General features: G+C 43.2%; 1 protein-coding gene across 1 annotated transcript in view; it reads left to right on the top strand.

Annotated features, from left to right (window-relative positions):
- The window catches only part of EMCN (endomucin), a 104877-nt gene extending 99354 nt beyond the window's left edge, over positions 1 to 5523 (top strand). Inside the window, exon 16 of the mRNA XM_030565213.1 lies at positions 5434 to 5523. Within this exon, the coding sequence (XP_030421073.1) occupies positions 5434 to 5439 (6 nt within the window). The 3' untranslated portion in view covers positions 5440 to 5523. The remainder of the gene's footprint in view (positions 1 to 5433) is intronic.
- The last annotated feature ends 11347 nt before the right edge of the window (positions 5524 to 16870 follow it).

Here is a 16870-nt window from a genome sequence, read left to right as displayed (position 1 = left end):
AATGGTGATGCATAATAAGAAGCCAGATTAGGGAAAGCGAGTTCATCCCACATTGTAGGCCGTAGAAGCTTAAAACTCACCTTTTGTTTTTTATGTTTCCATACAAATTTTAATAGCGCACTGTCATGCTGTCTAGAATGGCTCAATGACCATGAGAGCTCACCACAGGGCAGACTGTCAAAAACAGGGTAGACACCCCGAACTGGTAGTGTGCTCTACAATTGTTTCTCCACAATATTTGTTCTTTAAAATATATAGGATTCCTTTACCCATTTAAATGTATATAGCTGATAACAATTTACTTTGATCCTTTTGGGAATATGTCCTAAATTTCAGATTTATCATGGTTTATTTTGAAGCCCGATAGCTATCCAAATTCCAAAGCCAATTGATCTGTAATTTCTATCTAGGCTTCTGGATACTGCAAATATAACAAGATGTTGTCAGAATACAAACCTATTTTGTGTTCTAATCCAAGAAGGCATTTTGATGCTCTTTATCAAGGGGCTGCTTCTAAACGTTTATCGCAAATGGCACCCTTGCCAAAGCAAACAACATGGGAGATAACTGGCAACCATGTTTCATGCTTCTAGACAAATTAAAAGGAAGGCATCGATGACCATTAACTAAAGCAGATGTATGAGGATGAGTACGTAGGGGCAATATGCCCCTATAAAACTGATTTCCAAAATGAAACTTTACCAAAATCCGTCTGAGGTGCGCGCACTCCAGCCAGTCAAAGGCTTTCTCAGTGTCCAAAAAAGCAGTGCATGGGAAGAACTGCTCGAATGCACATTATAGATCAAATTCAGAGTTCTTCTGCTATTATCAGACAGATGCCTGTCAGCAACAAACCAACATTGGTCAGGGTGCATATATTTGTACAAGATAACACCTAATCTGTTTGCTAGCACCTTGGCATAAATTTTAGTATCCACTTTAATTAAAGAAATAGGTCTGTAGCATGAGCACTTGGTAAGGTATTTTCCTTCTTTAGGAATGACCACAATATTTGCCTCTTTTTCAGTGAATTTGGAATGTCATTCCCCGGCAATATTATTAAACTATTAAACAGTTCAGTTAAAATAAGGACTAACAATTGCATTAGAACTCTATAATACGCCTCAGAAAACCCGTTGGGACCTGCAGCTTTATTGGATTTTAAATTCTTAATTACAACTTTAACTTCCTCTGCAGCAATTTGCCTATCAAGAGCTGCCCCATCATCCTCTAAGAGCTGAGGCATTTTCATGCTTCTCAAATATCTACTTATAAGTTCAGGATTTGGATGTTCTGAAGTGTACCAAGTATGGAAAAGGTTAGCAAACATTTCTGAGATCTGTTTGATGCCAGTCACTAATCTGCCTTTTTATTTCTAATCAGAGGGATGGATGATTTATTCTGTTTCTTTGTTAAATTTCTGGATAAAACCCTATCAAAATTATTGCCCTTTTCATAATATCTTTGTTTAATATATGTGTTTGCTCAGCTTTTCTTCTTTGTGACAGATTAATCTTCCCTCTTATCTCTATTATTTTCTTATACACTCTTTTTTAGATCCTGTAGAGTTATGTTTACTTTCCAAAACAGAAAGTTCTTTAACCAATCTCTCTTCTTCAAGAGCTCTCATCTTTTTGAGGTATGATGCTATATTTGTTACTATCCCTCTCATTACTGCCTTTTGAGCATCCCCAAAACACTTATTGATCCTTCCTTTATAATTTTTTTTCCATATATTGCTGAACATTTTAAGGGGGTCATATAACAAAGTTTTATTGTACTGTCAGGCCCTTTGTTTTTCCTCTGAGTCCAAATCTTTTAAATTAATATATGCAGGGAGCATGATCAGATCAAGATATCATTTCTGGATTAGGATTTTTGACCAGATTAGCCAACATCCTAGAACATTTAAATCATATAAATCCTCGAATCCGTGAGTAGAAGACATCCAGTTTCTTTCCCCACCAGATATAGACTCATGGAAGGGACCTCGAGAGGTCATCGAGTCCAGTCCCCTGCCCTCATGGCAGGACCAAATACTGTCTAGACCATCCCTGATAGACATTTATCTAACCTACTCTTAAATATCTCCAGAGATGGAGATTCCACAACTTCCCTAGGCAATCTATTCCAATGTTTAACTACCCTGACAGTTAGGAACTTTTTCCTAATGTCCAACCTAAATCTCCCTTGCTGCAGTTTAAGCCCATTGCTTCTTGTTCTATCATTGGAGGCTAAGGTGAACAAGTTTTCTCCCTCCTCCTGATGACACCCTTTTAGATACCTGAAAACTGCTATCATGTCCCCTCTCAGTCTTCTCTTTTCCAAACTAAACAAACCCAATTCCTTCAGCCTTCCTTCATAGGTCATGTTCTCAAGACCTTTAATCATTCTCGTTGCTCTTCTCTGGACCCTCTCCAATTTCTCCACATCTTTCTTGAAATGCGGTGCCCAGAACTGGACACAATACTCCAGTTGAGGCCTAACCAGCGCAGAGTAAAGCGGAAGAATGACTTCTCGTGTCTTGTTTACAACACACCTGTTAATGCATCCCAGAATCACGTTTGCTTTTTTTGCAGCAGTATCACACTGTTGACTCATATTAAGCTTGTGGTCCACTATGACCCCTAGATCTCTTTCTGCCATACTCCTTCCTAGACAGTCTCTTCCCATTCTGTATGTGTGAAACTGATTGTTCCTTCCTAAGTGGAGCACTTTGCATTTATCTTTATTGAACTTCATTCTGTTTACCTCAGACCATTTCTCCAACTTGTCCAGATCAGTTTGAATTTTGACCCTGTCCTCCAAAGCAGTTGCAATCCCTCCCAGTTTGGTATCGTCCGCAAACTTAATAAGCGTACTTTCTATGCCAACATCTAAATCGTTGATGAAGATATTGAACAGAACCGGTCCCAAAACAGACCCCTGCGGAACCCCACTTGTTATACCTTTCCAGCAGGATTGGGAGCCGTTAACAACTACTCTCTGAGTACGGTTATCCAGCCAGTTATGCACCCACTTTATAGTAGCCCCATCTAAATTGTACTTTCCTAGCTTATCTATAAGAATATCATGAGAAACCGTATCATATACATCCAGGTCCTTATTTTCTTAATTATGCAACAAATTTGCACTTGCTGCTCTGTGTACATTTCATTGGGATTAAGTACTTTGTTAAAATCCCCCTAGAATAATCCCTCCCTTCCCTAAACCTTCTGAAATCCCTAAAAAAAGGATCAGAAAAAGAAGCTTGCCCTTGATTGGGAGTTTACTTTTGAAGGAGCCCTTAATTTAAATTATATCTGCTCTTGGTGTCTATTAGAATTTCATTTTTTTAAATATCTTTAGGAGACTTGGAACTCTTCCCTCATCTCCTTTATTGATCGTTCTGATTTCTAAATGGTGGATCTTTCAAGTCAGCCTTAGTTACTGGGGCTTCTCCACCCACATCCATAGTTTGTTTACTGGAGGGGGAGTTAATTTATTTTGTGGCCATGTCTTTGTTTTAGGGCAGACAGATCTTTGTACTAGGGAATCTCTTTCCTTTCATGACACCTAGATCTTCTTATCTTAAATCCTTGTTTGTTGCACCTCTCCCAAGATGGCTGCGGCCACACTTTTCCTTTGTTTGTCTGACCTTTCCCAAAGGGCCTCTGCCACAAGTGCACAAATTTTAATTAGCTGGTTGGTTGTTGGTTTTTAATATCTCTTTATACTTCTCTGCAGAATGCAGACTGGCCTTTTGAAGTGTGACAAGGAAGATAAAGGCCTGAGTGTACACAGCTATTTGCCATTTAAGACTCTGCTGCCTTAACTAGAAGTCATAACAGCTTCCACTGGAAGCAGTAATGAGCAGCAGTTCTGTAGCACTGAAAAGAAACCTGGTTGCTGTGAGTGAATGAAGCTGCTAAGTTAAAAGTAATATTAATATTTTCAGAGGCATTTAAGTGGCTTTTGTAGTGTACAGAGAGCTTGAGCACTATTACCATGCAAAAAAGTTACATTTTCTTTCTATAATTCATGTATATAGTGCAAACATATTTATATTCATACAGCACTTTCTACTACACTGAGCTTTATATAGCAGGACCATAATCCTGCAAGCTGATCCACATGAGTGATTCACTGGTGCTCCAAGTATGCTCAGAGGTCTAACCGCATGGGTCTGATTGCAGGAATAGGACTCAAACAATCAACAGCAGTGAAATGCAGCCATTCCAGGGCTCAGGCCGGCAGCCAATCAACGAGCAGCATGCTGCACAATATTAGGATAGATGGGAATTAGCAGTATAGGCACAGAGAGCTAAAGTCAAATAAAATTTAAAAATATGCTTCCCAAATGGGCCATATACAATTCTGGGGAACATAGGATGCATAGACTACCAAGCAATACATGCCAAAGCAAAGGCACCAAAGCCTGCATGAAGATATGGATAGCAAGCAGACAATCAGAAAAAATGAATCTTTAAATAGAATTAGAAAGACTATGTACATTTAGATAAAAAGTGTTCAGATCAAAATGCATAAACCTTTTTCTTACATAAGAAGCAGTTTCTATCTCTAGTAGATAAAAAAAGAAAGCATTTAAATTACAGTACCTACCAGTGAAAAATATATTAATGAGGCACCATTTCTGGGGAAGAACCTATGGTTCTGCAAAGTTCCTTATCGGAGGAGGGAGGGTTCTCAACTCCTTTTGAAGCCGATGTTAGTTGGTGCTCAGTACATCACAGGATAGGTCTCAAAATGAGTATGGGTAAGAAACAACAGATGAGAAATGTACAGACGGCTCTGTCCTGCTTGCACTGAAGGAAGTGGCAAAACTCCCATTGGCTTTCATGAGTGCAGCAGGAACAGCTCCTAAACAATGCATTCACTCAGTGTTTTTACTGGTCATTTTTTGGGGGGGGGTCTTATTGTACAAATAGCCAAACTTGCCCCTGTCCTTCATTCTAAGGCCTTTTGGAGAATAATAGTAAATTCATAGGGTTAGTCTTTGTATGGGCATAGTGGGAAATTTGGTCACTGTGCTCTTATAGGCTGGGGTTCTGCTTGGTGCTCGGTTAGACTTCACCAATGTGCGCCTGATGTAGGCAAATGATTTAAAGGAGCAAGTTTTCTTTCATGAATTTGCACATTCAGTGACCAGACAGATTTGGTGAGAAATTACTGCTCAGTTGAAATCAATTAATATTTTATAAACTGAGGCAAGTCCTTGTTCTCAAATGAGGCCTTTGATCAAATATTGCCCCGGGAGAACAAATAATGTGAATTCCTACAGATGTAAGCAATTGAGAAGAAACATTCCATCTATAATTCCAATAGTTTTCTTTTGATTTTGGCACCATATAACAACCTTGTTTGTATGCCAATAGTTGATACTGACTAATCTGAATAGGGATGATAATCTTGAGATTTTTATTGCCATTTCAGGTGTGAAGCTGCCTCTTTTGCCACATTATAAAGGAGCTGCCCTCTGAAGTTATAGTTCCACAGGGGACGTGTGGATCAGCTGCAGCTTCCTACAGAATAAAGGAACTGCCCTCTGAAGTTATAGTTCCACAGGGGACATGTGGATCAGCTGCAGCTTCCTATAGACAGGCAGAACATTTGTGTTAATTGTTCTATGATTAGCTCTTAATTTCCATACTTTAAATGCCTCGTGTTTTCTGCTGGAAAGACTCTTGTGTTTTCTTAATGGCTACATAACTGGTGTACTGTACATATTTATTATTTCTACACATATTAAAGCAGAGAAACTTTCAGAAATGATACAAATATTGTAAAAATCTGGTGGTGTGTGACTAATAATGATGTCTTTCTTGTATATAGAAAAGTTTTCTTCCCATACAGGAAGGAATATGTTAATATATTTTCTTTTATGCTCAATAAATAGTCTTCTGAAATCATATGTAGTAGATTGCAAACTTGGGGCCTGATCTTTCAAACACTAGCATGCAAAATTATCATTACAAGTACGTCCATTGACTTCTATGGGGCTACTCATAGTAGGAAGCACTTCACCTAGTAGTAAATGTTTGCAGGATGGGGCACTTGGAGATAATATCAAAGTGGTTTTGGTTTTGTTTGTTTCCATGAAGGGGGCATTTTACCAATTACATTTTACATTAGATTTTTTTAAAACACTGTAAATTGCTGCACATGGGCCTTAAAATACAAACGAATTACAAACAAATATTATAGGATTTGTTTTTGTTTTTTTTTACTGTTCCTTGGGTAGTCACTTTGTTATATCTGCTGTAAGAATATTTTTTCAGATTTAATCTCCAATGTACAGTGAGGACTCAAGGCATTTACAATACTACAGGCTGCATTTGTCAAGGGAATAACAACAGTGATAGGCCTTGTTTCTCCAATTTTGAGTAATGCATGGAATTCCTATTCATTATTTATCAACTCTGGAAATTTAATGATTCCTTCCAGTGATAATTACAGAAGATCTCAATTTAGAAAGCACTTACGTAAGTATCTAAATAGTGCTGCTATCTCCATGTGGTCTGCTTTTCTAGATATACAAACTGTTGGAATTTACAATAATTTGATCAATCTCAATCTATTGATTCAAGTTCTATTTATTTGCTGAAATATGAAAATGAGACACAGGAGTCTGATTAGTGGTCTAAACACAGGATTGAGAACCAAGCATTCTAATCCTAGTTCTTTCCACTATGCATTCAGGCAAGTCACTTAGCTCTTCTTTCTAGTTTTGCTGCTCTGCAAAGTGGCAACAATAACACCTACCTACCACTCACAGGGCTGCTGTGAGGATTAATTAGTTAATGTTTGTATAGTACTTTGAAAATGAAAAGTGCTCTTCCAGTGGTAGGCATTATCAGCTTCTTGTTTTCTCTTTGATTAGTCTCACCCTGTATCTAAGACCTGGTCTACATTACGCGTTTATACCGATTTTAGAAGCGTTAAGCCGATTTAACGCTGCACCCGTCTACACAACGAGGCCCTTTATATCGATATAAAGGGCTCTTTAAACCGGTTTCTGTACTCCTCCCCGACGAGAGGAGTAGCGCTGAAATCGGTATTACCATATCAGATTAGGGTTAGTGTGGCCGCAAATCGATGGTATTGGCCTCTGGGCGGTATCCCACAATGCACCACTGTGACCGCTCTGGAAAGCAATCTGAACTTGGATGCACTGGACAGGTAGACAGGAAAAGCCCCGCGAACTTTTGAATTTCATTTCCTGTTTGCCCAGCGTGGAGCTCTGATCAGCACAGGTGTGGCAATGCAGTCCCAAATCCAAAAAGAGCTCCAGCATGGACCGTACGGGAGATACTGGGTCTGATCGCTGTATGGGGAGACAACTCTGTTCTATCACAGCTCCGTTACAGAAGACAAAATGCCAAAGCATTTGAAAAAAATCTCCAGGCTATGTTGCAGAGTCCACAGCACAGTGCTGTGTGACAAGCGTAACGGAAAGCCAAAGAATCAAATGGACGCTCATGGAGGAAGGGAGGTGGAACTGAGGACTCCAGCTATCCCACAGTCCCTGCAGTCTCCAAAAAGCATTTGCATTCTTGGCTGAGCTCCCAATGCCTGTAGGGTCAAACACGTTGTCCAGGGTGGTTCAGGGTGTATCTCATCAATTTACTCCCCCTCCCCACCCGTAAAGAAAAGGGAAAAAAATTGTTTCTTAATTTTTTTCAATGTCACCGTAGGTCTACTGCATGCTGCTGGTAGACGCGGTGCTGGGGCACTGAACAGCAGCATCCTCTCCCCTCCCTTCCCCGGTGGCAGATGGTACAGTGCAGTAGGACTGGTAGCCGTCCTCGTCATCAGCCTGTGAGTGCTCCTGGCTAGCCTCAGGTGAGGTTGGCCGGGGGCACCTGGATAAAAATAGGAATGACTCCCGGTTATTCCCAGCAGATGGTACAGAACGGTTGGTAACCATCCTCATCATAGCAACTGGGGGCTGAACTCCATCAGCCCCACCCTTTCATGTCTAAAGAAAAGATTCTGTACTGCCTGGACTATCATAGCAGCTCGAGGCTGCCTCCCCCTCATTTTATCTCACTAAAAACTCAGTGTTTCTTATTCCTGCATTCTTTATTACTTCATCACACGAATGGGGGGACACTGCAATGGTAGCCCAGAAGGGTTGGGGGAGGAGGGAAGCAATGGGTGGGGTTGTTGCAAGGGCACTCCCTAGAATGGCATGCAGCTCATTTCTGTGGGATCTGACACGGAGCAGCTGTGCTCTCTGGTTCTCTGATACACTGGTTCTCTAGTACACTTGCCCCATATTCTAGGCAGGACTGACTCTATTTTTAGATACAACATAAAGGAGGGAATGACCTGGGGAGTCATTCCCATTTTTGTCTTTGCACCCCCGGCCAACCTCAGCAAAGGTCAGCCAGGAGCACCCATGACAGCAGCAGATGGTACAGAATGACTGATAACCGTCATCTCATCACCAATTTACAATGGCACAGCAGATGGTACAGAATGACTGGTAACAGTCTCTGCTACCTTGCAAAGGCAAATTAATGCTGCTGTGTAGCGCTGCAGTATCGCCTCTGTCAGCAGCATCCAGTACACATACGATGACAGTGACAAAAGGCAAAAAGGGGTCCATGGTTGCCATGCTGTGGCGTCTGCCAGGGCAATCCAGGGAAAAAGAGCACAAAATGATTGTCTGCCATTGCTTTCACGGAGGAAGGAATGAGTGATGACTTTTACCCAGAATCACCCGCGACACTGTTTTTGCCCCATCGGGCATTGGGATCTCAACCCAGAATTCTAATGGGCGGGGGCGACTGCGGGAACTATGGAATAGCTAACCAGAGTGCAACGCTCCAGAAATCGATGCTAGCCTCGGTACATGGATGCACACCACCGAATTATTGTGCTTTGTGTGGCCGCGTGCACTCGACTTTATACAATCTGTTTTACAAAACCAGTTTATGTAAAATCGGAATAATCCTGTAGTGTAGACATACCCTAAGAGACTCAATGGAAAACTTTTCTATGAAGCACTGTGAAAGCTGGGCACCAAGTCCACAACCAGTGTGCTACAGGCTGCAGCTGAACTTTTATGCTTAGATAAGTATCAGAGGGGTAGCCATATTAGTCTGGATCTGTAAAAGCAACAGAGTCCTGTGGCACCTTATAGACTAACAGACATATTGGAGCATGAGCTTTCATGGGTGAATACCCACTTCATCGAATTCATCCACGAAAGCTCATGCATTCTTTGTGCTGGATCATCTGAGTGACTCGAGGGAGTTTGGCTGAGCAAAAGCATCATGATGTCTGTACTTTCAAAAGGTGAGGCCATCTAAAATGAGCAATTCTAGAGTTTATACAAATTATTATACCCACTTCATCTTCCTGACTACTGAGGATTCATAATGGAAAAAAGAATCTATGCCCAAGTTTTCATGTAAATGTAAACTAGGTGTTTCGTCACACATTCTTTATAGGGCAGTTTGAAAGAGCTGAGAAATGTGAGTGTGGAAGATTAATATAAGTGATTATGCAATATCAGTGTGCAGAAACTGTCATTAAGTGTCCAGATAATGTTAATCTTACAATAAAACTTTGTATCTGTATTAAGAGCCTCTCTTCTCTCTCTCTGCAAATACACAATATATAATCCACACCAAATACAAATACTGGACCTGACCCTGTTTTCCTGTTGCACACTGCATGAGGCAGGCCTCAGGTCCAAGTGTTACCCTGTTTCTGCAGCAAAGCATTCTTGGCATTGTGGTGCCAAGGAACACCAGTGAGTTTTAGGCCTTGCAGCAAAGCATACTGGGGAAGAGGCTGGGGATATAAAGAGCTCTCTTTCTCAGTGTGGGAGAGAGAGGGGCAGGAGCCGGGCTCAGCAGCAAGAGATAGAGTAGGAAAGGAGAAGACGCTCTGTCTCTCTTCTGTCAAAAGGCCTGGGAAGAGGCTTCAGAAGACAGCCAGGCTAATTTCACAGGCTAATTTAGCCCAAGAAGTGGATGTTTGTAGCAGAACAAAGGAAATATTCTCAGTGGGACAAACTAGTGGTCAGACCTGCCCCTGCTTCATTTTTGAGGGCCAAGGCTTTCTCTCTGGATGACCAGTAAGGGGTACTTGAGTTGTACAATGGAGAAGATTGACAGATGCTTGAGGAAGTGCTGTGGCCCAGGGAAAGAGATTAGAAAAGTCCCTTTTGGGACTCTGTTATCCCAAAAGGGTGATGTTTAAGGTCTAGCTGGGGCACAAACTACCCACCAAGGAGAGAAACTAGGCCTTTAAATTAACAGAAAGGTAAGCAGTTACACACATAAAACACTCATGGAATCTCTAGGTGAAATGCAAAATCAAGCCCAGTGAGATGATACCTGTCAGTAAAACATGGCTGAAATAGAAAGTAGGCCTGAAGAGACTATTAGGTCATCTAGTCTGACCTTCTGTGTAACCAACAGCTAGATCCAAGGCATGAATCTTGCCTGTATTTGTTCTGTGTGGCAATATGAACCAATTCAAAAATTTCGACAGTCTGAACATAATCAGAAGGTAATTAATGTGCATTGCTGCAATTCAGGAATAAAGGACATTTTTGACCCGCAAACAATTTATGTTCAGCTCCTTCAAAGATGTATTGAGTCTTGAGTCATGATTAAGAAAGCACTTGAGAGTCAAGTTAGTCAGGGGAGAAGAATGCTCGGTGTTTGTATTAGGCAGCATTCAGCTTGAGTCCAGGTGCTTATCCATAGAGTGTCTACATTTCATATGGTATCTGCATTTCTTTGGGTTTGTTCCGGCCCAGACTTACAGAAGATTTGGCAGCCCTGTAAGAAGTATTTTTTCTAATGTTGACTTGAAAGTTCTGGCTAATTCTGCCTTTTAGAGTTTATGCTCATTTTTAGAAACTCTGGTTAACACATTTGAATAGATCCCACTTTAGAATGTTGATTTATTATTGTGCTGTGCCAGCTTGCTGGAAGGATGGGCTATAACTTAGTAGTGTTAAACAGTTGTATGTGGTTTACCAGATATAGGCACTGCCCTGGGTTGGAGATGGTGCAGAGATACACAGCCCCAGCAAGAGCTCTGGGAGACATTATGGCTCAGATTTTCAAAGGTATTTAGTAAACTAACTTGCATAGAAATCAACTGGAGTTAGACACCTAAATATATTTTTGAGGATCTGGCTCTGTGCTACAATGAAAGCACGGAGAAAGCCACCCTGCAAAACGTACTCCATTCAAGGCAAGTGATAGTCCAGCCACCTCTCTGTCCTTCCTTTGCCCCCTTATGCAGGGCCGGTGCAACCATTTAGGCAAACTAGGCGGCCGCCTAGGGCGCCTAGTGATTGGGGGCACCTAAAAGCCCCCTCAGGCGAGGAGGTGGAGGTGAGCTGGGTGGGAGGGCATATGGAGAGAGTTGCCCGCAATAACAAGGGGGGGGTGCACAGGGGAACCACTCCCTGCCCCAGCTCACCTCCGCTCTGCCTCCTCTGCTGAGCACACAGCCCAGCTCTAAGTCTCCTCCAATCGGCACCGCAAGCCTGGGCAGGGAGGAGAATTAGAGCAGGGCCCACGTGCTCAGTGGAGGAGGCGGAGTCGAGGTGAGCTGGGGCTGGCTACTCAGGCAGGCTTAGTTTCCGCAGGAGGTCTCCCCAGGCCTGGTTAGCTGCCGGGTGTGGGGGGAAGTCTCCCCAGGCAGGGTTAGCTGTGGGGGGGGGAGTCTCCCCAGGCCGGGTTAGCTGCCAGGGGTGGGGACAGGGGGGAGAGAGGTAGCTGTCACAGTGGGGGGGTAGCTGCTGCAGGGGGGCTCCCCGGGTTGGGGGCTGAGTTAGCTGCCGTGGGGGGGGGCAGGGTTAGCTGGGGAGGGGTGCAAGGTGGAAGTTTCACCTAGAGCGCGAAACTTCCTTGCACTGGCCCTGCCCTTACAGTGCTAGTCTGTGTCCACACTTACATTTGCCTGAATGCCAAACTGGGACTGTGTTCACCCCCTGTATGGGGAAGGTTCCCGTCATTCGTTCTCTCTCCCATTTGCACACCGATGCCAGGACACAAATCAGTCTTTAAACCTCTCATTTCATTCAGTCTATATGTGAGCACAGATCATACCTGCACCTATGTGTAATGCCCCCTCTTTACATAAACATACCCCTCTCATTCCTCTTAATCCTACCCCCTCTCTTTATGCTACTACTAGTAGCATCTCTCCCTAAAAGAGACTTTCTTCCTCATCTATGATCTTGTTGCTATGGAAAGAAAATAAACCAAGAATTCTCAAACTCTATCTCTCTTTAGTATTTTTAATTTGTGCTGCATAGTTATGTCTGTGCTGGAGAATAACACTCTATATTCCAGTTTCATTCAAGACCTGCCGTACAGTTATCTTTACAACAGCATTTTTGTACCTATTGCAAACATAAAGGGCCAGACTTCAGGCTGTGCTAGTGCCAACCTGCCAATGCAAAGTTTATTTGTCCCCTGGAAAATGCCCCCCTCTCTGTGAGGGGGGGATTCCTCAGATAACATAGAACTACCATAGCAATGCCAGTACAATGGGCCTGGTTGGCGTGTGTCTGTCCACCAAAGATCCTCAGCTGCCGTTATGAGTCCTTGGGGCCATAGGCAGCTGGTATAAGTTAGAGCAGCACTCAGGGGAATGGCACTGCACAGAGCAGTCTCTGAACTGAGGGAATACAAAGGGAATTCAAAGTTTCTTTTACAGCAGAGAATCTGACTCAAAATTCTTCTAACAAGAAAAAAACTAAACCTACTATAGGGAACAATTCTATGCTGGCAGGCATGGGGGCTAGATGATTTTTTTCATTTCTAATTTCAATTATTCTTTAACATTTTTCCAGATGTGGCTCTATTCAATAGAGGAATGACTATGCTAATACTGTTGTTGCTGTTATTAACAACTTGTAACTCTCTGATTAGATCAGTGGGACACTTCTCTGTGCATTACTGTGTTCTTTTACTGATGCGATTTGTCATTTGTCCTCCCTCCTCACTTTCTTATATTACTTAGCAAATCCACCACCCCTGCTTGAAGTTCTTGGGGAGCTAAACACACAACTAAAATACAATGCCATTATAACACACCACAAAAAGAAGAGCATAAAATAGCAACAAGCCAACTGAGCAGAACATGATGTGGATTGGCTGCATCTGGATCAAAGACTGACTCTCAGCCTTCAGATATAGGCAAATCTGCGATTTTGTTTTTCTGTTTTGTTTTTAAAGCAAAGTAATAATTAAAGCCATTTTGCATGCAGGGTAAGACCTGGTTGTAAATGACTCAAAAGCAGCTTCAAAGCACATTGCAATAGAATTAAGAACTGGAGATGAAAGTGGTTCTGAGAAATTAAAACAAATGTATGTGACCCATCGTATGTTGATGTATAATAGCTGCTGCTCTTCAGGGGCTCCGTAAGCTTTACAGTTAAGGCCTTTTCTAGTTACAGTTAAGGCTTCTGAACTCTCTTTTGCAGGCTCTTCTGCAGGAGATGGGGCCCTTGAATTCAGCTGTTAAAATTGAAACAGTGGCCTGGTCTACACTACCCGTTTAAACCGAATTTATTAGCGTTAAACCGATTTAACGTTGCACCCATCCACAGGACGAGGCCCTTTGTATCAATATAAAAGGCTCTTTAAACTAGTTTCTGTATTCCTCCCCGACGAGAGGAGTAGCGCTGAAATCGGTATTACCATATCGGATTAGGATTAGTGTGGCCGCAAATCAACGGTATAGGTCTCTGGGCGGTATCCCACAGTGCACCATTGTGACTGCTCTGGACAGCAATCTGAACTCGGATGCACTGGCCAGGTAGACAGGAAAAGACCCATGAACTTTTGAATTTCATTTCCTGTTTGCCCAGCGTGGAGCTCTGATCAGCACAGGTGTGGCGATGCAGTCCCAAATCCAAAAAGAGCTCCAGCATGGACCGTACGGGAGATACTGGGTCTGATCGCTGTATGGGGAGACAAATCTGTTCTATCACAGCTCCGTTACAGAAGACAAAATGCCAAAGCATTTGAAAAAATCTCCAGGCTATGATACAGCGTCCACAGAACAGTGCTCTGTGACAAGTGTAACGGAAAGCCAAAGAATCAAATGGACGTTCATGGATGGGGGGGGGGGTACTGAGGACTCCAGCTATCCCACAGTCCCCGCAGTCTCCAAAAAGCATTTGCATTCTTGGCTGAGCTCCCAATGCCTGGGAGCATGTTGTCCCGGGGTGTTTCAGGGTATATGTCGTCAAATTAACCCCCCCCCCCCGTGAAAGAAAAGGGAAAAAAATAGTTTCTTGACTTTTTATATGTCACCCTATGTCTATTGCATGCTGCTGGTAGACGTGGTGCTGCAGCACTGAATAGCAGCATCCTCTACCCTCCCCTCTCCTCCCCAGTGGCAGATGGTACCGTACAAAAGGACTGATGGCCCTCCTCATCATCAGTACTCCTGGCTGGCCTCAGGTGAAATCGGCTGGGGGTGCCTGGGTAAAAATAGGAATGACTCCCGTCATTCTCGGTAGATGGTACAGAATGACTGATAACCGTCCTCATCATAGCAACTGGGGACTGAGTTCCATCACCCCCCAACCCCCGCTTTCATGTCTAAAGAAAAGATTCTGTACTGCCTGGACTATCATAGCAGCGGGATGCTGCGCTTCTCTCCCCCCCCCCACACTGTTTAATGTGCTGCCTGGACTATCATAGCAGCTGGAGGCTGCCTCCCCCTCATTTTATCTCACTAAAAACTCAGTGTTTCTTATTCCTGCATTCTTTATTACTTCATCACACAAATGGGGGGACACTGCCACAGTAGCCCAGGAAGGTTAGGGGAGGAGGGAAGCAATGGGTGGGGTTGTTGCAGGGGCACCCCCCATGAATGGCATGCAGCTCATCATTTCTGCGGGATCTGACATGGAGCGGCTGTGCTCTCTGGTTCTCTGATACACGGGTTCTCTAGTACACTTGCCCCATATTCTAGGCAGGACTGACTCTATTTTTAGATAAACCATAAAGGAGGGATTGACTCGGGGAGTCATTCCCATTTTTGTCTTTGCGCCCCCGGTCGACCTCAGCAAAAGCCAGCCAGGAACTCCCATGACAGCAGCAGATGGTTCAGAATGACTGATAACTGTTATCTCATTGCCAATTTACAATGGCACAGCAGACGGTATAGAACAACTGGTAACCATCTCTGCTACTTTGCAATGGCAAATGAATGCTGCTGTGTAGCGCTGCAGTACCGCCTCTGTCAGCGGCATCCAGTACACATACGGTGACAGCGACAAAAGGCAAAACGGGCTCCATGGTTGCCATGCTATGGCATCTGCCAGGGCAATCCAGGGGAAAAAAGGCGCGAAATGATTGTCTGCCATTGCTTTCACGGAGGAAGGAATGAGTGACAACATTTACCCAGAATCACCCAAGACACTGTTTTTGCCCCATCATGCATTGAGATCTCAACCCAGAATTCAAAAGGGTGGAGGAGATTGCGGGAACTATGCGATAGCTACAGGATAGCTACCCAGAGTGCAACGCTCCAGAAATCGACTCTAGCCTCAGTACATGGACGCACACCACCGAATTAATGTGCTTAGTGTGGCCGCATGCACTCGACTTTATACAATCTGTTTTACAAAACCGGTTTATGTAAAATCGGAATAATCCCATAGTGTAGACGTACCCAGTGAGGATTAGGGCTGGAGACCTTAGGAAAGTTACAATCAGGCTCTGAACTATGCAGCTCAGACCCATCTCTAGGGTGGACAGTTGTGCAGCAAAGTAGGATGTTACCTTGTCCCTTGGGGATATGAAAAGTGATATGTACTCTTCCTGCGTTAACAATTAAATGCCATAACACCAGCCACCACTTAGGGCACTACACCTAAATAAGGACTGGGGGAGTTGATCTTGCTGGATTTTGATCATCCTCATCAGCCTTTGTCATATTTTCCAGTGATCTTCTTCTAAGTCTTACTCAAAGGAAAGGAACACTGTGAACACATTAGTGTAATCCCTAGAGCTTTCTCTTTCAAAAGACTTAGTGCTTGGACTACAGCTAATTTTGTTTTTTACTGGAAGTACTACACTGCCAAGAATCCAAAATTTGGAAGGATTTCCCCAAACTAAGCCTTGTATTTAATGGATTATCTTAGTGAAACCAAGCCTATTTAAGAGACTATCTCAAAGAAGAAAATCGGCCAGACAAAGTAATACAAAATTCATTAACTACTTAGTTTCCGTCAGTCATTCTGCACATCCTAAGTTCAATATGTCCATTTCTGGCACCAGGTGCTTGAACTTTCAGGTCAAATAAGCAAGGCTACGTGGAGTAAATTCGCTTCCAAATTCAAAATCTGATTTTCTACTTTCTTAGGCATGCCCTCATATAGACGCCAGTGCTCTTCTCTGGTACAGGTGGGGAAAAAAGGCTGGAACTGGCTGAGGTGGTGAATGTTGGATATCCCAGCCCAGAAAAGATGGTTTGGCCGCTGCTACACATATAATACACATCTGTCTCATGCCTCTCCTGTAGGGATGGGATGAGCCAGCTAACAATAGGAGCTTCCCTGATGTGCACGTGGTAGTGCACTATGGAATGGTGATATTTTCTAGCATGTACGTGTCAGAGCATAGGACTGACTTAAGACTAATGCCCATAAGAGAATGAAAACAGGTGTTCCCTTTCCATTCACCTCCATTCTCTGTCAGGATTGTTGTTTGTGGGTGTACACACTCATGTAGCATAGACAGTGAGTTGGCAGGTCCGCACTGCCAGGTTGACATGGAGGTGGACCTCTGTGGAGACATTTTGGCAAGCTGCAATTGGAGGTTGTCTGCCAGGCAACAGACTGCTGCTGGACCACTTGCCAGGGAGATGG

Source organism: Gopherus evgoodei, chromosome 5 (assembly GCF_007399415.2).
Source record: "Gopherus evgoodei ecotype Sinaloan lineage chromosome 5, rGopEvg1_v1.p, whole genome shotgun sequence".
Classification (NCBI taxonomy): domain Eukaryota; kingdom Metazoa; phylum Chordata; order Testudines; family Testudinidae; genus Gopherus; species Gopherus evgoodei.
Note: the sequence above shows the minus strand (reverse complement) of the source record. Positions and strands in the feature narration are given on the sequence as shown.